Source organism: Antechinus flavipes, chromosome 3 (assembly GCF_016432865.1).
Source record: "Antechinus flavipes isolate AdamAnt ecotype Samford, QLD, Australia chromosome 3, AdamAnt_v2, whole genome shotgun sequence".
NCBI classification, from domain to species: domain Eukaryota; kingdom Metazoa; phylum Chordata; class Mammalia; order Dasyuromorphia; family Dasyuridae; genus Antechinus; species Antechinus flavipes.
Genome location: NC_067400.1, coordinates 516,158,470 through 516,182,654, shown reverse-complemented (window position 1 = coordinate 516,182,654; position 24,185 = coordinate 516,158,470). Strand labels below are relative to the sequence as shown.

The 24,185-nt window shown below is 39.1% G+C and overlaps 1 protein-coding gene across 1 annotated transcript in view; it reads left to right on the top strand.

The window, feature by feature from the left end:
* The window catches only part of MYO7A (myosin VIIA), a 151,872-nt gene that overhangs the window by 39,338 nt on the left and 88,349 nt on the right, over positions 1-24,185 (top strand). Inside the window, exons 10-15 of the mRNA XM_051987061.1 lie at positions 3,035-3,177; positions 3,925-4,135; positions 5,540-5,675; positions 8,268-8,374; positions 17,659-17,796; positions 23,306-23,464. Coding sequence (XP_051843021.1) covers positions 3,035-3,177; positions 3,925-4,135; positions 5,540-5,675; positions 8,268-8,374; positions 17,659-17,796; positions 23,306-23,464 — 894 coding nt within the window. The remainder of the gene's footprint in view (positions 1-3,034; positions 3,178-3,924; positions 4,136-5,539; positions 5,676-8,267; positions 8,375-17,658; positions 17,797-23,305; positions 23,465-24,185) is intronic.

Sequence of the window (24,185 nt, the reverse complement as noted above, 5' to 3'; positions counted from 1 at the left end):
AACAAAAAATCAAGCCCTGATTTTTTAGCATTTGCTGATTTCCAAAGTGAAAATGTTCACATTGAAAATCTAACAATTGCTTCTTGTTAGCAGAATTGAGCTGGCTCCAGCATGCACTGCTCTCAATCCTCTTCTACTTTACACTGTCCACAAAGGAATACTTTGATGAACTTGGGGAAATCAAGGTTGGCAAAGTGAATAAATAAATCAGAGAATCTTAGAGTGGGAATGAATAACAGAGGTCATCTTGTCCATCCCCTTCTTGAATAGAAATTTCCCTTACAGCATCCTTCCAACGTGGTCATACAACATCTCCTTGAACATTACATGTAATGTGGAATCCATGACTTGAAAGGCTGTCATTCCATTGTGGGATAGCTCAGATATTTAGGGAGTTTCTACCAAAATCGAAATCTGCCTTCCTGTTACTTCTCTTTATTGCTCCTTGTTCTAGGACATTTTGTGCTTTATTCTAGTGGCTTTTGACTACCCGGAGTCATGTTCATGCCACAGTGAGTCATTGGGTGGGGATGGAGAACTTAGGCCCATTTGTATCAATCCTCCTTCTAAAATGTATTTTCTACTTTTTTTGAGTAGCAAAAAAGTTGGAAGCATAATGGGTACCCATCAATTGAGGGATGGCAGGACAGTTGTGGTACATGAAAGAAATATAATATTCCATAGTACCATAATAAATTATAAGGGAGAACTCATATGAGCTAAAACAGAGTTCAATGAGCAGAACCAGGGTAAGAAGGTATTCACTGAAAGTAAGTGAAAACAACACTATAGATAGCCCAATTTAGATTAATTGCAATGACTAGTCTTGGTCCCAAAGAATAGATGATGAAATACACATCTCTCTTCTCAGTAGTTAGATGAAAGACCATAAAAGTGGAATATGATATGTGTTCTCAAAGGTAGTTAATTTGTTTTGCTTCTGAAGTTGAAGCTTAAATGCTTTGGTCACATAATGAGAAGACAGGACTCTTTAGAAAAGACCCTGATGTTAGGAAAGATCGAAGGCAAAAGGAGAAGCTTTTGGCAGAGAATGAGATGGTTAGATAGTATTGTGGAAGTAATGAGCATGAGCTTGGACAGACTTTGGGAGATAGTGGAGATCAGAAGGGCCTAGTCCATGGGGTCATGAAGGCTTGGACGTGACTGAATGACTGAACAACCACAACTATTGTGCTTAATTGTTTTTCTTTAGGTATCAGTCAAAATAATTTTTTTTTAAAAAAGTGATACTTGAAGTTGAATGCAAAATAGGACTAAACAGGCAATATGGCAAATGCTTGACTTGGAGTCACAGAGAATTAGTTTCAGATCCTGCCACAGATACTTAGAAGCTGTGTGATTTTGGACAAGTCACTTAACTGCTCTGTGTCTCAGTTTCTTCATTTGTAAGATTAAGATAATGATAGAGCTTACTTTCCAGGGTTATGGTAAGGTTCAAATGATATGGTTTGTATAAAATGCTTTGCAAACCTTGAAGTATGATTTAAGTGTGAATTGTTGTTGTTATAACCTAATTGCTTTTTGACCTTTGCTTTGGGACTTTTTCCAGGGTATAGCAAAGAGGTGAGGGGGGTAATGTTTTTATTACCCACCACCAGGAACAGCAATAGTAACTTACAGCAAAAACACATGGCAGGAAGAGTCATATGCTTATAAATGATCTGAAAGGGGAGTTCAAGGGCATCATTACCAAACCCTAAAGTTCTTAGGCAGAGAAAGAAATAAATAGCGCATTCTATTAGAGATGAGGGATTTTCAAGCTGCCTCTCTACAAAGTATCTAAACTCATATGTAGCATGTATCATAACTTAGGAACTTGACCCTTAAAGGTTAAGTTCTTTCTTTGGTTCATTTGACTCACCTGAAGTGATCTGGCAAAATTTCCAAAATAAAACTTCATTAGAACATGTTTTAGGTACACTCTAACATGTACCAAATGTGGATGATAAAGTCCTACACAGAAACATATGGCTATTAAACATGAAACAACTTTTATTTTACCCCTAAATAAAAGCTATGAGATGCTAAAAGTTCATATAAGCCCATGAACAAATACGAGAGGGGGGGGAGAGAGAAGCACTCAAAATAACTCATTGGCATATTGCCCCACCCCCACCCCCACTTTTCCTTCCCAGTGGAAGGAAATTAAATTAAGAATGAATTTGGGACCACTCCCTGTCATTCTTGGGAGTATTTCTTTCTAATGGAGTCCTACACAGTCTCTCCAGGACACATAATATCACCCAAAAGATACTTAGATATCCCAAAAGATACTTAGATACCCCATAAGATAAACATACTTTGGAACTTCTTGCACAAAAGACCTCCTCATCAGATCTGAAGTAACTTCATGGTTTTCTTCTATAGGAACAAGGATGTATTAAGAAATATTACTCAAATTCAGGAGCTCTTAAACTTGGAGTTACTCCCGAGACAGTCCTCAAAATCATGATTGCCAAGAAAATCTCTCTTCTCCACTTACCCTCCCTAGGGAATTAAAAATCCCACTTCCCCTACCTAAGATCTTGGGGTCCAGTAAGAATGCTCTTGAACTTCACTTTCAGATACGTATAAGCACAAATTTCCTCTTATCATGTGCTTCTGCTATAAGTAGCCACTACTATTTTTAGTGATGAAAAGGTGTTCCCCTTTGTTGAATTTTTAAAGAAAGCACAAAAAAAATCAACAAGCAAATCTTCCATAGCTAATAAGTACAAACAGCATCATCAGCTGACTTTTATAGGCAAGTAGAAGTGTCTGACTCAGCCAATCACTAAGAGTTCCTTTATGTCCATTAACTTAATGGGGATTCTTTTCCATCTGATTATGAATTAACAGAGGATCTTACCCTGTATTTTCATGACTTTGACTGGAGAGCTCCTTACTTAAGATTTACTCAAAGATTTCCCTGATCATACCTCTTTACATTATCATTACTCTTCTCTGATCTGACCAGGGAAGAAGATAAATGAGACTTCCTCTTTTCCAGACATGATCTTGATTTTTTTTTCAGGGAATTTATGGGAGGCTCTTTGTGTGGATTGTAGACAAGATCAATGCTGCAATTTACAGACCTCCAACTCAAGGCGTGAAAAACACACGAAGATCGATTGGTCTTTTGGACATCTTTGGCTTTGAAAACTTTACTGTGAACAGGTACAGCCTCAGGCACAATCTTTACCTTCAAAAGGGCTTAAAGTCTAGTTGGGTAAATGGGCAATCAACGTTCAGATGCTGTAAGAGACTTAGGGATCAAGAGAGCATATCATTAACATCTAAATTCTATAGTTGAACTGATCATTAGGGGTGTGCAAAGTTGCTTCTTTCATACCCCTGTTCCTCCTGCTCTGTGACTGTCTCTCTCTAGGTTTCAGTTCATAAAGCTAGCCCTCAAGACAAATACATTAAAAGAATACAAAATTTGATTCTAATAATTGCCTTGGAAAATAGGCTTTTCTATATATATAGAAACAGGAGTCAGGAGGCTTGGAGTCTAACTCTAAAGTGTGATCTTGGGGAACTGCTCTTAGCTACCTAAGGCTCAGTTTCTTTCTCTGTCAAATGAGAGGACTGAGTAAATTAATCTCTAAAACCCCATTCTAGCTCTAAACTAAAAAACCTAAAACTTGGAGGAAGGGATTTGTTAATTTAGTGATAGAGTCAAGATAAATTACCAGGTCTTCTGAGTTCTAATCTTTTGCTTTTTCTAATACAATATGATGCTTTTTATGGGAAATGAAATTATAACAATGAAATGCTATAACTTTCATCTTTAAGTGCCTCCCATCCCTACCAAGTAGGAGTCTCCATTCTTGAGAAAAGAGTGGTTACAGTCTTATCCTGGCTTCCTTACCCCATTGTCTCCTCCATAACTACTTTCTTCCTTTTTTCCTTGGCCTCCAGTTTTGAGCAGCTCTGTATCAACTTTGCCAATGAGAACCTGCAACAGTTTTTTGTGCGGCATGTCTTCAAACTGGAGCAGGAAGAATACAACCTAGAGAACATTGACTGGCTCCATATCGAGTTCACTGACAACCAGGAAGCCCTGGACATGATTGCCAATAAGCCCATGAACATCATCTCCCTTATTGATGAAGAGAGCAAATTCCCTAAGGTGTGTATGCATAAGTGTGAACATATGTGTGTTTTTGTATTAACAGGGGAGGGAGTGGGAGTAGAGTTTAGAGTACCATTCCTTTACCCATTCATCATATTCCAGGAAAACTCAGAAATTTTTGTGTTAAAATTGGAAGAGCTCTTAGATCACAGATTTTTAGAACATAAAACATCTAGGAGGACCTTAGAAGATAGTGACTGTGTCAGCGCAGATGTAGACTTAGTTGTCCTCCATCTCACTGGAAAACAGTAGAGTTAACAACTCTCATGTTCACAAGCTCTATGAATTGTGTAGCAGTTGAGTAGCCTGGATGGCTGAATGGGTTTTGACTATAGCCAAAAGAGGAAAAGCAAGAGGGGAAGGGTATCCACACTCCACTTCATGGTGGCTGGTATTCCCACCACCATGGGAGATGTGTGAAAGAGTAAAAGCAAAGTGCATAGTATTATGTAAACATTCTGGAATAACAGTTTTCAAAAGTTTTTGGTCTTAGGATTCCTTTTATGTTTAAATTACTGAATATTATGCAGAGAGCTCTTATTTTGGTTTATATTATATTATCTTATATCTTATAGCTATTGATACTTATAGCATTAGAAATGAAAACATCTAAGTGTTATTATGAAGTCATCATATTTGCAGACTTCCTTGAATGGGTCTTACAGATCCTCAAGAATAATCAAACTACATTTTGAGAATCGCTGTTTTAAATTATAAAATATTAGTGCTAGAAGGGACCTTATAACATAAAATGTTTTACCAACAGATCAAGATTGTCGGCATAATCAATAAACAATTATTGTTTATTTAACATATGTAACAAATTAATCTACTATATGCCAGGCATAGTGCTAAATACTGGGAATATAAATTTTTAAAAAAAGAAAAGAAAGACAATTTCTGTCCCAAGAAGCTTTTAATCTAATAGGGGAAACAATACAGAACAACTTAAAGGAGGTACAGGTGAGTCACCATAGGTTACCCCATCCCAGGCAATATGTTTATAAAATCAAAATGAAGTAAAATAGCTGTGGAAAATAGTTGGATCATTCTGAAACCTCTATAAAAGAAGGCTTTAGATTTTCTGCTCCTCCTTTAGTCCTCAAATTAGAGGAGAGAGGCAGCTGAGGGTACTGAGGAAGTATTGAGGATATAACAAAGCCTGAATTGATGATGAAATTTCATTTGGGGGAAGACATGCTGTTGTTAAAGTCAGCCAAGCAGAGAAGCTGATGGGAGGGGACACAACTGAATCATGAGAAATAACTTATCCCAGATTCTACTGGTCATAAATGGATTGAGTCAGAACTGAAATCAGGGACTTGGTGGTGGTGTAGGGGAGGTAAACTGAAGAAGAAAAGGAATGAGGCTGGTTCAACAGTGGAGGCCTGATCTCTGCAGGGAACGGATACAACCATGTTGCATAAACTCAACTCTCAGCACAAGCTCAACAACAACTACATCCCACCAAAGAACAACCATGAGACACAGTTTGGAATCAATCATTTTGCTGGAATTGTCTACTATGAGACACAAGGTACTTGTTCCTGAACCCCTGGGACGCAAGGAAGCTTCAGACTGCTTTAAGAGGTTCTCTTTGTTGGTGGTTGAAAACCTGGTTGTAAACCATAGGTAGAGGGAGGGAGCAAGCAGTTTTTGTTAACTCCTCCCCCCCATCCTTGGAAGTCATTAAATAAAAGAAAGAGGGAGGCAAGGGAGGTCCCTGGGAACAAGAAATGCCCTGGAATCTTATGTTTACCCACAACTCCTTCTTCGTGTTTCTTGAGGGGGGCACTGACCACCCCATAGAATCACAGAAGCTCAGAGGTAAGAGAGAACTCAGATATATGGAATCCAACATTTGAAAACTTCCTATACTGGGGAGCTGACTACATCTTGAAGTAGTTTATTCTGTCTTTGAATAGCTCTCATCATTAGGAAGTTTTTTCTTCCATTTAGACAATTTGCCTCTCTATAATTTATGATTATAATATTTAGGGCTAGGAGTTTTGTGTTTTAAAAATAGTTATCTAATCTAACCCCATCGTTTCAGCATTTGGTCATTTCTTGAGATGTCAGTGCTTTTAGAGAACATACAATCAGCTTTCCTAAAATGGTTCAAGCTAGTTCCAGTACAACTTTGGATGGGTTCTGTTCTCCTCCACCAGAATTGGGAAAAATTGCATACACACATATACACACACACTCACGCATACATATACACATGTACAAATAATTTATACACATATATATATATACTCAAACACACAAACATGTATTGGAATGTGCATGTGTGTGTATGTGTATACAAAATGCACATACTTATACACATATCTGGTATACATAGGCATATTATATAGATGTCTACACATATACACATGTACATGCATGTATGTATATGTATGCATAGCACACATATACAGGCATGTTACATAAATATCCACACACATGCATGTATGTTCTCTGTGTGTGTATTATACATGCATGTATGACACACTCATAACACCATGTATTGGCACATAGATATCTATATGCATGTGTATATATACAAATACAAATATTTATTTATGATATGTACACACCAATACACACCAATACATACATATAGGTACTCCATGAATATATATAGATATATAATATATACATTTAGTTTTCAAATAAAATATATACATATATGGAGTCCCTATATATGTAGATGAGTATATATGTGTATGTTTATATGTGAATATATCTATGTAATGTTTCTCCATATATTTATATGGAATGCCTCTATATGTATATAGAGGAGGTACTGAGGATATATCAAAGTCAAATGTATATGTATATATGTATATATAGGTATAGATACATGAATAGAACAGAAAAAGAGAGACAAAGTCAAAAAAGAGGACAAAGACATATGGTATAATGGAAGGGGTGCTAGGTTCAGACAGAAGACCCAGCTAAGTAATTATAATCAATTATATTATAGATATAATTAATGATCAATAGACATATTATTATTATATTACTATTAACCTCAATAGACTATGTGTTTATACTCTCCTTCTCCCCTCTCCCCCCGGCACAATCTGTAGCAAATCATCAACTGGCATGAGTACAAGCATACAAATGTACAAGCGTACAAGCATACAAGTGTAGACGTAGACGTAGGTGTAAGCAAATAATAATTTATAATTTATAAGTGTTAGGAAGGGGACTGCTAGGAGAATGGGCATAATATAGAGTAGAAGATTAAGTGTAAACATTTGTTAAGAAGAGGACTTGAACCTCTGGTAATAAAAGCTTAAACTTTATGCAATTGCCAACTCTGCCACCCTAACAACCCTGTTCTTGGGGGTGTAGAGGTTGAGTTAGGATATTGAGATGGATTCATCTGTTGGTTCTAGGGCTTATCAGGGACGTTGGCCCTATTTCTCTTGTCCTTTCATACTGGGAGAAATGAATTTACAGATCGAAACTGACCTGGATTTCTCCGGTCTGAACTCAGATCACATAGGACTTTAATCATTGAACAAATGAACCTTTAATAGCAGTTGCACCATTAGGATGTCCTGATCTAACATCGAGGTCGTAATTTTCGATATGGACTCTCAAATAGGATTGTGCTGTTATCCCTGGGGTAACTTGTTCTGTTGATCAAGAGATGAGTCAATTACTGGTATTAATACACTTGGACTAGTTAATCTAGGTTATATTCATTCGGAGGTTGTTTTATTCTCCAAGATCACCCCAACCAAAGACTATATCTCCTACTGCCTACTGCCACTCATTATCCGGATGATTGCAGGCAAGTCACCTCTAATCTGTGGGCCTCAATTTTATCATTTATAAAATTCCTCACCTCCTCCTTTTCCACTGCACCTGCCCCAAGCAGTGCTGCCATGATGAAATTGCCAACAATTCCCTGTGTGATCTTGCTCAAGACAGCTTCTTCCCAGCCTCAGGATCCACCTCTGAAGGTTGAGCGGGTTGGACTGGACAACCTCTAAGGTCCCTTGTAGTTCTGAACATTCACACCTCCCCTACCCTAGCCATACCAACCCTAGTGCATTTTATTTTGATAGGGGCAGGAGTAGTTCTTGGGGTAGGAGGTGACTTCTCCTGTAACTTTTCCCCACTTCTACAGGCTTCCTGGAGAAAAACCGGGACACTCTCCATGGTGACATAATACAGCTGGTCCATTCCTCAAGGAACAAGTTTGTCAAGCAGATCTTCCAGGCCGACGTTGCCATGGTAACAGGTGTCTGGGGATAGGGGCCCCTGGCTGGCCATCTCCTTTCCACCCTGGGCTTGGGAGAGGGTCCTATTGGAAGGGGAGGAAGTCTGGAGGAAGGGGTAGATGGGAGTAGGTGTGCCAAATGTTAACACCCCCCCACACACACACACACACACAAATACATACACAACTCAATGACAGTCTGATCAACTCTGGTGAGAGTCACAGAAGACAGAGGATTGAGGATGGAAGTAGGGTTGAATCATAGAATACCAAAACTGAAAGTAGCCTCAGAACATAGAAAATGGATTGTTATAGTTGGAAGGAATCTTGAAAAGTATAAATCTTGAAAGTATAAGAACACAGAATGCTGGAGTTGGAAGAGACTTTAGAACACAGAATGTGATAGTTGGAATGTCCATAAAATATACAGTATTTGAGCTGGAAGGAAGATGTTGGGAAGTTTTCCAAAACTGAGATCTCTTCCTTAGTGGTGTTCACTTTTTCCTTTACATATAAGTTGATAAAATAAGTTGCAAAAAATATTCTTGGAATCTGCCCATGACTTTGGTCTTTATACCTCGTCTTTCATACAGTGGACTCTTCCTCTCCTGTTTTTTTTTTTTCTCCAGAAAAAAATGTTTCTTAGTTCCCATGAGACTCAGGATAATTGGGGGAAGAGTGGGTTAGGGAGCAGGGAGGATAATGTTGATAAAATTGGTGCCAGATTTCAACAGGCACAAATAGACTGGTAAGAATTTCCATTGGACTAGCCCTTCCTCCCTCCATTATGTCATCTATATAGCAGGATTGGATTTGTTTTGCTTTCTTTTTGGCCTTTCTCCCCCTCAACTGTGAACCTTTTCTTCTGGGTTCTTCCTGAAGAATGAATGGATAGAAAGAAAGATGGATGCAGGGATGTACTGATAAATGTTTAATAAATAGCTTGTGAAAATGCATGACATCCTTTTAATTTAATCTGCATTAGTAACATTTTTTTTCAACCCTTCCTTTAGTGCTAATTTCTGAAGTGTAAATACTAACACTGAAAATTTAATAATTTATTCTTGGGACCTGGTAGAAGCTGACATCAGCACACCTCTGGGCAGATAGATGGATAGATGGATGAATTATAGATGGACAGAGGAATGGGTAAATGCATGAATACACAAATGAGTGGAATAAAGTAAGGAAGAATGGATAGACATACTAAGGGAGTGATGCATAGATGGATGGCCACAGATGTAAGGTAAAATTTCTGTTCCTGAAGCTAAGGAGACACATGCATTTCCACAAGACAGCTGAGAAAGGTCCAAAAGTTAGATATAACTGGGTAAATGAGGAGAACTGAAGGACAACTTGAATTGAAGGGGAGGGGATTAAAGGAGATGAGAAATGGAGGAGAGGGAGTAGTAGTTCTATGTTTTCTCTTGACAAGTTTAGTTCTGCTTTCCCACATCTGAGTTGGAACATTTGTTCCAGTACTAACTCCATGCTTTCTTCCTCCTTCCTCTACAGTCACAGTCCCCGTTTTCCTTTTATCTGTCCTCTTCATTTTTTGCTCTCCCTTTCTTTCTTTCTCCCTCTTATAACAATTTGATTAGGTTTAATAAGCATTTATCATGTGTGGGATATGCACTATGCATTATGCTAGGAACTGGGAATACAAAGATAAAATAATTTTGGATTTTACTCTAGAAACAAGATAGAGCCATTGAAAATTTTTGAATAGAGAAGATACAAGAAAACCTTTTTTAAAGCAATATCAATTTGGCAGCTATGAGGATGGGTTAGGAAAGGGGATTGGAAAAAAGAATTATTTGGATTGGATTGGATTTCAAGGGAATAATTCAATCAATTTGTCAGTTGGTTGGGTGTAGGGAGTTAGGAAGAGGAAAGAGTCAGAGCTGACATTCTGAGCCTTCTTTACCCAGAAAATGGTGGAGTCAGTAGTAGAAATAGGGAAGTTAGTAAAATGGCAGATTTAAAAGAAATGATAATGCATTCAGATTTAGGCATGTGGCATTTGAAATGAGAATAGGATATCCTCTTTCCTCTTTTTCCCCCCTCCCTCCTCTTTCACTTTCTCTTCTTTATTTCCCTTTTTTCCCTTCTTCCTTCCCTCATTTCTTTTTTTCTCTGTTGTTTTCTTCTTTTTTCCTCCTTTTCTTCATTTTCTTTTTTCCTCCCTCTCTCCTATCTCTTTTTCTCTCTTCTGTTTCCTACTCCTTCATCTTTCTTCCTTTCTTCATTCAAACATGGAGTCCTAATACTGGATATTTAGTGGGGTTTGTAAACTGAGTGCATGGGCTGTACCCCCTTTCCCTCTTCTTGAACCCTGCTAAAAAGTGCCAACTATATTGCCTTCACACTCTTATGCTCCCTCCCCTCTCCCCCATCATAATCAGACAGTATTCTCAGCACTGGGACAGAGCCAGAAACCCCATTTCAGGACTCTCTCTTAGCTCTAGGACTTCCTCTTTTCACTTTTTGTTGTATTTTTTTTTCCTTCTCTATTCCCCACCCTTTCTCTGTCTTCTGTCCCGCCCTTTCCCTCCCTCTGCTCCCATAGTTTCTCTGTGGCTATGCATCCGGTTCTTTTGGCCAGTCAGCAGCCTCCTCAACAAAGGTAAAAATACCATAGTTAGCAGTGCTAAGAACATCCCCCAAAGCCCATGCTCTGGGCTCTGGGTTGGACTCCTGGGTTTGCTGTTGGGGAACTGGGGGAGGGTGCTTTGAGTTGGGGTGGAGGGGTGTGCCTTTGAGTGCCATGAGCTTGCTGGTTGCTGTGTGGGTGACAATTAGGTAGAAGATTTGGAAGAGGGAAAGTTTTGTAAAAGTTTTGGGGTTTTTTTTGTTTTGTTTTTTGGTGAGGCAATTGGGGTTAAGTGACTTGCCCAGGGTCACACAGCTAATTAGTGTTTAACTATCTGAGGCTGGATTTGAACTCAGGTCCTCCTGACTCCAGGGCTGGTGCTCTATCCATTGTACCATCTAGCCGCCCCCAAGTTTTATAGAAGTGATGAAGAATGGAAGGCTTTACAATAGTGTTCAGAAGGGCAACTTGAGCTAACTCAAAACTGTTTGTAATAATAAAGGAGCATTTATGTGGTGGATTAATGACACCTGGCCTTAGAATCAGAAAGACCTAGGTTTAAATCTTAATTCCTCCAACTGTGTGATGAGGGGGTAAGTCATTTGACTTTTCAGCACCCCAGGGAATACTCTAAGACTATATCTCATAGGTGAGTTGATAATCTGCATTCACAGAAAGTTTTCACACTAGGAATTCTTTCTACAATGATGGAATAACAAATCTGGAGCAAAATATTAATAAGTAACAACACATTTTTATAATACTTTTAAGGTTTAAAAAGTACTTTACTCATCCACAGTGTTTGCATTAAAGTACACCACAGTGCCACATTCTGTCTTGGCTTTCCCTGCATGGGTATACACTTTCTCAACTTCTGGGGTGAAGATTGGGATGGAGATCACAGTGGAGATGGGCTCCCCCCAGAAGTTGTAATGGTACTCTAAACCTGTTCTTAATCTAGAAAAGAAAATCTCTACATTGGAAAAGAATACAGAAATCCCTTCTTGGGTAACAAGGCAAATCACAGGGGAACAGTGGTTCCCTAATAGTGGTTGATAGGTTTACTCTGTTAACAAGCCCTCCATTCAAGATAAGAATATAGTCAAAGGTTGAAGTCATCCATGCTGGAATTATAGAATATCATAACTAAGAGGGGCCTTAGAACACATAACACAAAATATCAGCTGGAAGAGGCCTTAGAACACAGAACATCATACTGGACACTAAAATATAAGCAATAGGTAATCTGTGGACAAGCCCTCATATTAAGAGATCAAAGGTTGGAGAAATTATACATGCTTGAATTCATAGAATGTCAGAGTTAGAAAAGGCTTTAGAACACAGAGTATCAGAGCAGACCTTAGAACACAAGACAGAAAATGTCAGAGCTAGAAGTCCTAGAATATGGAATGTCTGGAGAAGAAGGAACCTTAGGATAGAGTATCAAGTTGGAAGGGACCTTAGAACATTAAAATATTAGAACATAGAACATTAGAATTGAAAGGGAATATACCACATAGATGTTAAATGTCAGACTTGGAAAGGACCTTCAAATACATGGTTTCAGAGGTATAAGATCTATTGAAACGTACCTTTTGGTAGCCATTTAGTCTCTGCCTGTCACTTCGCATGCTTCATTTTATCTGATTCTCATGACCATCCTGAGAAGTCAGATGGAAAGGATTATTTTTATTAGAAAATGGAGTTCAGGGAGGGGATCTTGGCTTGGTCAAGGTCATATGATAAGTTAATGGTTAGAATCAGAATCAGAATTTAATATGCCTTTGTCCTTAGAAGGGACTTGAGAACTTAGAACATCCAGTATAAGAACTTGAAGAGATTTTAGAATAATAGGATGTTAGATACTGAATTAATTATAGTTTAGATGTCCTTTGGACAATCCCTGCATTTCACCAAGGAGATTATTTAGATAAGACAATGATTTACTTAGAACCCAGGTTTCCTGACTCCTAAGTACAGGGCTTATTCTATTACACTACACTGTCTATCTAGCTTATGGTACTATAGGTGAGTGTCCAGCATTTTTTCTAAGGCTTTGTGTGAGAGAGATGACTATTTTTCAGCCATAGAATTGATTTTTTTTTCTTTCTATGTATTCATTTCTAAATTCTAAAGCTGAAAGTTTGGGTCCCTGGCCAGCAACTTCTCTTTGGGAAATAGAAATGCTAGCAAACTGGGTTAGGCAACTGATTGATTCTCTGCCAGGGAACTCCCAGCAGGTGCAAAGGGAATCCTTGGGCTTCCTAGGGTTCTCTGGATTGGATCAGATGCCCAGATTGATACCTCTGAATCTTAACTTAGAGAAAATCCACTGAGACAGGGTTCCAAAGTGGGAATGCCTCTCTCTGACCCCAGCCCCAAAGTGAGAGAGAGAAATCTCTTTGAATCCTGCAACATTAGAACTGGAGGGGGGCTTGGAACACAAAACATAACAAGTGAAAAGGGACCTTGGAGATTAGCCCCCAAACAACCCATTTTGCAGATTTACACATGAAGGAGCTATGGTTCAGAAAGGAGAAGGGACATCTCCAAGTATATGGTGTGTGTTTCTTCTGCCTATTTAGTGTCTTTTCATTACTTCTGCACTTATAATGGCCAGTTAAGTAGTGCCATATGCACAGAGTGCCAGGCTTGGAGTCAGGAAGCCTCATCTTCTTGAGTTCAAATCTGGCCTCAGACACTTACTAGCCTAGGCCAGTCACTTAACTCTGCCTCAGTTTCCTCATGAACTGGAGAAAGAAATGGTAAATCACCCCAATATCTTTGCTAAGAAGACCCAACAAGGGGTCAGATACTAGCGAAAAAATACTACCAGCACCACTACAAAAACAACACTGACATGGTTTCACATCCTTGATCTCACATGAATCTGACAGTGAGATTGCGCAAGAGACAGAACAAGCAAGGAAACTGGGGCTTAGATGAAGTGATTTGACTAGGGTTACAGCACAAACTGAGAGTTAGAGCCAAGCTAAAATTTCCTATGCTTCCCTATGCTAGAACTCAGTCTCACTGTCCTCTACAACCCTTCTTAAATTGTGGGTCACAGCCCCATATGGCGTCCTCTAATTGAATTTAGGGGTCAGTAGATTATGATTTATTATCAGTAAATGTTTGATTTGTATACCTATTTTACATATTTATATACCCGGGGTCATATAAAAATTTCTCAGTGAAAAAGGGTCAAAAGTAGAAAAAGTTTAAGATGCCCTACTCTAGAATAATGGCCCATCATTAATTACTTTTTTTTAAGATTGAAGCATACTTTTAAAAAATGTATAGCTTTTGTGGGGCAGCTAGGTGGTGCGGTGTTTAGAGCACCAGCCCTAAAGTGAGGAGGCCCTGAGTTCAAATTTGACCTCAGATACTTAACACTTCCTACCTCTGTGACTCTGGACAAGTTGCTTATCCCCAATTGCCTTAGCAAAAAAGAAAAAAAAATTATAGATTTTTATTTTCAAAATATATATTGGATAATTTTCAACATTCACCCCTACAAAACCCTGTATTTTAATTTTTTCACTCCTTTATCCCTATCCCCTCCTCCCATCAGCAAGTGATCCAATATATATTACACACATCATTACATTTTGTATGATCTTTCTGCTTATACATAAGCAGAAAGTATGTATAAAGGGCTTATACATACATTTTTGCCTTTGGTTAATCACAAAAGGCCCCTGGGGGAGACATGTCAGAGATGAATAGCCTCATTTTACAAATGGAGAAGTTAAAGACTAGAAAGGTTGTGACTTGCCCAACAAATCATTGGCATTCAAACCTTTCTGAAAGGAATGACAACAGCTCTTATTTCTCTACCACTTTTCTAATTCATACAGATCTTCCTTCACAGCAACACCTCCAGGGAAGTGGTTGCATGTCAGCAAGCATTTATAAAGCATTAGTATGTACCAGGCACTGTGCTAATTAATACAAAGAAAGGCAAAAATATACCTCATGTTCCTATGGGGGAGACAACAGGGATGTGCAGGGCATCCCCAAAGTCTTAGTTAAGCTTTTAAAGACTTTTGGGTATAATCAAGTTATATACAGAGAAATTGGAAAGTAATCTGAGAGGAAGGCACTACTAGTATCTGAGAGGACCCTGAAGATGAGATTTGAGCTTTGAAAAAAGGTAGATGGAGAGTCTTCCAGGTGTGGATGACTATCATTGCAAATTGGAGTTTGGTGTTTGAGAAATCAAACTCGGTTTGTAGTAGGGAGTGGGGTAACAAGCATGGAGCAGTAACCAGACCTCCAGAGAGAAACCCCAGAGGCAGCTGGAAGGCAGGTCCCCTCTCCTTCCCCCCCCCACCTCCCAGGAGGTGAAGCTCAGTAAAGATTAGCCTACTTCTTTAATACCCCTTCCTCCACACCCCAGCTCCTTCCATTCCTCTGCTAGAGGATTTGACTGAGCAAATCTCATTAAGGGTCATGAGATCAGTTAAAATAAGGACTCAGGGCTGGCCAATAGGGGATCCTCAGGAGGGGAGGAGAGCCTGGCTTTACCTGGGACAGCCAGGCTGGGTTGTCAGAACATTCTCATTTATTTTCTAGAGTGTTTCTCTCCCTTTGTCCTGAGCCACCTGGTGAGAATGGAGGATCTTAGAATCCTAGATTCTCAGAATCAGAAAAGGGATCTCAGCTGCTCTAGCTCAGGACAGCCTTCCTTCAGGATGTCTTTCAGTCTTGGATACCTCCAGGGATTAGGAGTTCATTTCTTACAGAAGCAGACTATTCTACTTTGGATTGGCTGTGATTGTTAGGAGATCCATCTTTATGTTGAAAACCTGAAAACTACCTCCCTGTGCCTCATCTCTATTGCTTCTACTTCTGCCCTAGAGAGGCTAAAGCAGAACTAATCTGTTGCTGTGACAATCCCTTTCAGAGGGTATTGGCAATGTTTTATATTTTCTTTGCTAGGAGGAAATGTCTCCTGGCCCTTCCCTTGAATAGCTTTCTTCTACCTGCCTTCCAGCTCCTCACTTAACCCTCACTCCTTACACAGCTAGTTGGAAAATCACTAAGTGATAGAATTGAATGGTAGGGAAACAGAGGCTCAGAGAAAAATGAATCCAAAGGATAGTGAATAAAGGCCACATGGCCAAGATAAACTTGAAGTGATAGGGTCATTAATAATAGAAATAATAACATGGATGTTAGTGACAAACTCACATATCACATTAAATTATAATAGAAATATGAATTTGTTGTTAATCTTATGATTTCACTTGGAAAGCAGAGAGAATTAGACAGGGAATGATGAATAGATCTTATATTTGGAATTAGGAAGAGCTGAATTTAGACATTTAGTAGCTATTTGGTGTTAGGCAAATCACTTAATTTGTTTCAGGTTTACTTTCCTCATCTATAAAATGGGGATATCTATCTCATAGATTTGCTTCGAATATTAAATAAAGTAGTATTTGCAAAGCATATGACAAATCTAAAAGTCCTATATAAATGCTTCCTTATTATTAAGAGCCATATTTCTTTTTCATTAAATTTTTATTTTTTTAATGGAAGAAAATTTGTTTTCTCTCTTACCTTCTTGGGCAAAAAAAGTAGAAAGCAAAATTCTTTGCAAAAAAATATGCATAGTCAAGCAAAACAAATTCCCAAACTGATCATGTTTAAAAATATATATATATGGCTGGGGGCAGCTAGGTGGTGCAGGAGATAGAGCACCAGTCCTGAAGTCAGGAGGACCTGAGTTCAAATTTGATCTCAAAGACTTAGCACTTCCTGGCTGTGTGGCCCTGGGCAAGTCACTTAACCTCAATTGCCTCAGCAAAAAACAAAACTAATTCTCTCTCTCTCTCTCTCTCTCTCTCTCTCTCTCTCTCTCTCTCTTTCTCTCTCTCTCTCTCTCTCTTTCTGTATGTGTGTGTGTGTGTGTGTGTGTGTGTGTGTGTGTGTGAGCACTCAGAGAGGCTGCATAGTAGGTATCTCATGATCCTTTGAGATCATGATTGGTCAATGTACTTAAGGCTTTTGAAGGCATTTGCTGTTATTGTTTCAAATGCTCTTTTACTCCTGTTCACTTCATTCTTCATCTGTCCATACAAGTTCTCAAAAATGTTTGTTTTCATACTATTGATTGTTGTTTTAGTTTTCATACTATTGATTGTTGTTTTAGTTCTGCCCAGAGGACAGGTGATTTGTCCAAGGTCACACAACTGTTGAGCCAAAAGAGATCTTAAAGAGATTTTCTAAGGGAGAACACTGACGACTGATGATTTGTGGTGATGCAGCACAAAAATTAACTCTAAGCTATTAAAGATTTAAACTGCACTAAGATCTTTGGGACACCCCATATAGGCAGTAAAATTTAAAGTCAGAATTCAAACTCAGGTTCTCTTACTCTACAGCTTTGCCCTTCTGTGGGTTTCTAATAATAATAAAAAAAAAAAGCTCAAAAACAGAGAAATTGCCTCAAAGAGAGGGGAAATAAAAAGCTTGGCCCCAGCCCCTTCCGTTTCCCATTCCCTCAGCTGGGCTCTCTCAGGCTGTGTCCCTGGCCTCTGCTGACCTCCTTCCTTTCCTTTCCCTTCCCTGGGTCCCGCCTGGGTTCAGGGCCTGTAGGGAATGGGGGAGGAAAAGTCTCTCCCCACTCCCACCCCCAACTGTCACTCCTCCCCTTCCTGAGTCTGACCAGTTCCCTCTGCTCCTCTCCTGTGCTAGGGAGCAGAGACCAGGAAGCGCTCCCCTACTCTCAGCAGTCAGTTCAAACGCTCCCTGGAGCTGCTGATGCGAACCCTCAGCGTCTGCCAGCCCTTCTTCGTTCGCTGCATCAAGCCCAATGAGTTCAAGAAGCCCATGGTGAGTAACAGGAAGGGCCCAGCTCCCCTGGGGAGTTGGAGGATTATGGGGGAGCTGGAAGGAGGAATGACAAGTGTAGGTCAAGTCGGCACCTGCTGGAGAACAGCTTGAAGCTTTGAACACAGAATGTCAGAGCTTGAAGGGACCTTAGAGTACAGACTATCAGAGCTAGAATCTTAGAACTCATAATATCAGAACTTGGAAGTGCATAGAATGTAGCATCTCAGAGCTGGGAAGGACCTTAGAATACAGAATGTCAGGGCTGGGAGAAACTTTAGAACATATAATTTTCAAGCCCAGAGAACATTAGTAATACTTATATTGTTGTTGGTAATGATCAATCACATTTATGAAGTTTTTAATGTTTACAAAACATTTTCTGTCAATAATTCTTATGAGAAAAATAATGTAATTATTAAAATTAACATTTTACTGATGAGGAAATTAAAACCTTAAAGAGATAACATCCCTTACCATAGTTACACAGAACTAGGGCATTGATCTTTAGTGGAATTAAGGAGAGGGAGGCATCAATAGCCCCATTTTAAGCTAGTAAAAGTAGGTGAAGGGGTCTTCTGCTCTCAGTTCATCACAGTCAGTTTTGCTCCTTGAATTTTTTCTTTGGGAGATATTTCCTCATGTCTCTCTTCTTAGATGATGCGGTTGTCAATACTTATTTCACCTTGGCACCTTGAGTTGGTTAAAATGAATACTCAGTTATAACTAACAATTTTAGCAGAGGGCAAAAGTGTACCTCAGGCAAAGCGCATCAAACTATTCCCAAAATGGCTTTCTAATTATTGATGAGAAAGTAATCTAAGAAGCAAATAAGCAGAAGGAATTTATTATTAAGACAGGTTCTGCTGCTGAGTGCATGTACAAAGTTTATCACTCCAAGCAGGGATCCTCAAACTTTTTAAATAGGGGGTCAGTTCACTATCTCTCAGACTATTGGAAGGCCGGACTATAATAAAAACAAAAACTGTTTTGTGGGTCTTTAAGTAAAAAAACTTCATAGCCCTGGGTGAGGGGGATAAACGTCCTCAGCTGCCGCATCTGGCCCCCGGCTTTAGTTTGAGGACCCCTGCTAGGGCAAAGCCCAAATTGCCCCTCCCCCCAGTTCACGTTAGCTTTGTGCTTGGTTCTTAGATAGCAAATTAGACTGAGGAGTGGGAAGCCATGGGGATGAGAAACTTCTCTGAAATATTTATTGACTAAGAAATGATGTCAGAGCCATTTCAAAGTAACTGAGGAACTAGGTGACAATGACTCATTGGGAGCAACTATCAGTAATTAGATTTTAAAAGACAGTGTCCTCTTCAGACAGTGAATCAGAATAACAGAATATGGGATATCAGAGCAGTAAGAAACCTTAGAACTAACTCCAGAAATAAGAGGGATCCTCTAGCATTTTTGCCAGAAAAATCCCAAATAGGGTTACAAAGAGTTGGACATAACTGAAATGACTGAGAACAACAATAAGGGGCCATCTGAACCAGGGGTTCTAAATGTGATCTTCATGAACTTGGTTTCAAATATGTGTGTCTGTCTGTCTGTCTGTGTGTCTGTGTGTCTCTGTGTGTTTTGTAACTGTATTTCAACATATTTGGCTTCCTTTATAATCCAATGTACTACTTTTTTATTCATCTAAAAACATTATTCTGAGGACTCCATAGGTTTCATTGGACTTCCAGGAAAAATCTTGACATAAGAAAAGACTTAGGTCATCTTTTGATATGCCAGCTGTTCCCTTATAGAGATCTCTTGTCTAGGTCCAGAAGAATCACAAACATTGGATAGAAATTAAAAGGACACAAATTTGAAATAAGAAAATTGAAATAAGAAAAAGCTTGCGAACAATCAACCACAACTGTCCAAAAATAGGAGGCTTTCTTTAAGAGTTCTCACTGGATGTCTGCTAGTCAAGGAGATTATAGGAGATTCCTGTTCAAGCACAAGTTGGACTAGAGAAAGAAAGAAGTTATGGGTTCCCCTCCAGCTCTGAGATTCTGTGACTTTAAACACACACAGTAGTTCCTTTAGGTGATTTAAGTCATTATGAGATAAGCATATGCCTCTTAAAAATAAGCCTTAGTTTTTCTGCCATAGTTCTGTATTTAAGATAAGCCTTATTCTCCAAATGATAAATGGTCAAAGGTTATGAACAGACAATTTTCAGATGAAAAATTTGAAACTATTTCTAGTCATATGAAAAGGTGTTCCAAATCACTATTGATAAGAGAAATGCAAATTAAGACAATTCTGAGATACCTCTACACACCTGTCAGATTGGCTAAGATGACAGGAAGAGATAATGACTAATGCTGGAGGGGATGTGGAAAAACTGGGACACTAATACATTGTTGGTGGAGTTGTGAACGGATCCAACCATTCTGGAGAGCAATCAGGAGCTATGCTCAAAAAGTTATCAAACTGTGCACATCCTTTGACTCAGCAGTGTTTCTATTGGGCCTATATCTCAAAGAGATTTTAAAGGAGGGAAAGGGACCCACAGTACAAAAGTGTTTGTAGCAGCCCTTTTTGTAGTGGCAAAAAACTGGAAACTGAATGGATTCCCATCAGTTGGAGAATGGCTGAATGAGTGATGGTATATGAATGTTATGGAATATTATTGTTCTATAAGAAATATCAAGAAGATGATCTTAGAGAGAGTTACCTGAACTGATGCTAAGTGAAGTGAGCAGAACCAGGTTTTCATTGTACATGGCAACAACAAGACTATACGATGATCAATTCTAATGGATGTGGCTCTTCTCATCAATGAGATGATTCAGACCAGTTTCAATAATCTTGTAATGATGAGAACCATCTACATCCAGAGAGAGGATTGTGGGAACTGAGTGTGGACTACAACATGGCATTTTCACTTCTTTTATTGTTGTTTGCTCAAATTTTATTTTCTTTCTCTTTTTTCCTTTTTGTGCAACAAGATTCTTCTTGTGCAACAAGATAATTGTATAAATACGTATACTTATATTGGATTTACATATATTTTTACCATATTTAACATGTATTGGATTTCTTGCTAATTAGGAGAAAGGGTGGGAGAAGGGGAGAAATTGGAACACAAGATTTTGCAAGGATCAGTGGTGAAAAATTATCCTTGCATATGTTTTGAAAATAAAAAGCTTCCATAAACAATCAAACAAAAAATATAAGCCTTGGTACATTGACTGGAGAGATGGAGAACTCATCCCTATGTCCTAAAGATCCCTGTGGTTTTCCTAAGTAGCATGCGTGGGGGCCAAAGGAAGGGAATAATGATGATGCTGAAGATGAGAGAGGATGCTAATGATAAATGACTCTGTTTCAATAATGCTTCATGAACTATTGTTTTTCCCTTGTAATTTTTATTTTTCTTAAATGTTCTAATTTATATGTGCTATATCCCTTGTTAGAATATAAGTTGCTCAAGGGCAAGAACTATCTTTTGGCTCTTTTTGTATCTGGCACTTATCAAAGTGCCTCTAACAAAAAGTGGGTAATTAATAAATGGTTATTGATTGATTGTAAGCTCTTTGAGGGCAGGAACTATCTTTTGCCTCTTTTTGTATCTCATTAGCACAGTGTCTTAGCACATTAATGAATGCTTATTGACTCAGTTTCCTATACCAGTGAAATTGATTGTTGGGGGATGAAGAGTTACTGGGGGTGCCTGGATGATAACAACAGAAAGATAAGAGTGGTGGTGTAGCATTGGAATGTTCCAGCTGTCCATTGTTTCCAAAGAACTTTGCCTTCTCTTGATCCTGAGAAGAGAATGCTTCCTTTCTGGACAGGACTAGGCAGGAACCTGCAAAGGGATGCTCTTTGCTAGCATGGGACTACATGCTGGGTAAAGGAAAAACTCCTCTTTATTTTGACAATGAAGTGAAGAGAGGCTGCTGGTCTTAACTTCAGGTTCTACACAGGTTCTTTTTTTTTTTTTTTTTTTTTTTTTGTTTTTTGTTTTGCTTTTAAATAATAATAGGTTTTTATTTTTCAAAATACATGCAAAGATAGTTTGCAACATTCACCCTTGTAAAACTTTATTTCCAAATTTTTCTCCTTCCCTCCCTACTCTCTAAGTAGCAAGTAATCCAATATAGGTTAAGCATGTACAATTCATCATGCTGCACCAAAAAATCAAATCAAAAGGAAAAAATGAGAAGAAAAAAAACAAGCAAGCAAAAACATGAAAATATTATGTTGTGATCCACATTCAGTCCCCATAGTCCTCTTTCTGGATGCAGATGGTTCTCTCCATTGCAAGTCTATTGGAATTGGCCTGAATTATCTCATTGTTGAAAAGAGCCACATCCATTAGAATTGATCATCACGTAATCTTGTTGCTGTGTACAATGTTCTCTTGGTTCTCCTCACTTCACTCAGCATCAGTTCATGTAAGTCTCTCCAGGCCTCTCTGTATTCATCCTGCTGGTCATTTCTTACAGAACAATAATATTCCATAACATTTATATACCACAATTTACTCAACCATTCTCCAACTGATGGGCATCCACTCAGCTTCCAGCTTCTGGCCACTACAAACAGGGCTGCCACAAACATTCTTGCACACACAGGTCCCTTTCTCTCCTTTAAGATCTCTTTGGGATACAGTCTCAGTAGAGACACTGCTGGACCAAAGGGTATGCCCAGTTTGAAAGCCTTTTGGGCAGGAACCATAAGTTCTAAAGTCCTTAAAGGTTACAAAATGTCTTATATACAGCTTTTCATTGGCAGCATCGGATGGTACATGAATGCTCACTTAGAGTCTGATGATCTAGGTGAAAATCCTGGTTCCTCCAATTACTTACTACCTGAGCAACTTTGGATAAAATTGCTTAATCACTCTAGACCTCGGTTTCCTTATTTGCAAAAATGAAAAGATTAGGGGCAGCTGGGTGGCGCAGTGGGTAGAGCACCAGCCCTGGAGTCAGGAGGACCTGAATTCAAATCTGGCCTCAGACACTTAACACTTTCTAGCTGTGTGACCCTGGGAAAGTCATTTAACCTCAATTGCTTCAGCGAAAGAAGGAAGGATTGGAGTAGATGGCTGGTAAAAGCTCTTTTTGTCCTGGATCTATAATCCTATGAATACCAAATTTTGGATCAGAGTACTTGGATTTGAATCTCAGCCTTGTCACTTACTATGGATGAGAACTTGGGTATATGACTCAATTTTTTTTGGCCTTCTTTTCATTAGTTGACAAATGATATTAGTTGACCTCTAAAAATCCAACTCGAAACTTGATCCTATGAATAACCCCATAGTATAGAGTAGTCTAAAAATTATTATTCCCATTTTGCCAAGGAAAAAAATGAAAACTAGTCAGAGGTTCCAGTTAATAAGAGAAGGAGCTGAGATTACCCACCCAGGCCCTCTGGCCCCAAACCCTGGACTTACAATTATTATCCTTTTACTATAGTGCTCTGTCTAATGTCAGGAGGAAGTCAGGCAGAGCACTGGAGGGAAGGCTGTTCCTCACTTATCCTGTTTTCCCACCAGCTCTTTGACCGGCACCTTTGTGTGCGTCAGCTGAGATATTCTGGGATGATGGAAACCATAAGGATCCGCCGGGCTGGCTACCCTATCCGATACACCTTTGTGGAGTTTGTGGAGCGCTACCGTGTGCTTATGCCTGGGGTGAAGCCAGCTTACAAGCAGGTACAGCTGGACAAGCTGTGTAGTGGCCCCCAGACATCTGGGGCATCTTTGTGTGAAGACAGAGCCAGGCCAGCCTCTGGAGGTTTTGGGCGACTATTAACAAAATGGGGCAGGAAGGGGATAAGGTTAAGGGATGGATATAGGAGCCCAAAGGCAGGTAAGAGACCATTCAATTGAATTCACCAAATATTTTGTTTTAGAGCTCTATACTCAGACCTGGGAATACAAAGGTAGAAAACAACAAAGCCCCTTTCCTTAAGGAGTTTACAATCTGGTATGGGGAAAGGATATGGCATATACACAGATGGGTAGAAAAGGAAGATTTTGACAAGGGCAAAGGATAAATCCAGACAAAGTCTTCTCTGGAAGTTTGTTGAAGTAGTGAACCCTTTCAGCTGAGAAATTCAGGGAAGATTTCATGGAATCCACATCATTCAGGTTAGACTCGGGGAGAAGAGAAACATTTCAACAGGTAGAGATGAGGAATGGGTATCTGGAATATGTGAACATATTCCAGATGTGAATATCTGAACATATTCCAGATGTGAATATCTGACTGATATTCACAGTCAGAAAGGGCAGGATAAGATTAGGGGCCCGTTCGTTGTCTGGTTCGACTGGAATATAAATTCTATGAGAGAAACCTGGAGAGATAGGTTGGAGGCACATTGGGAAGCGCTTTAAATGATATGCTAAGAATCAATCAGCAAACATGTGCTTG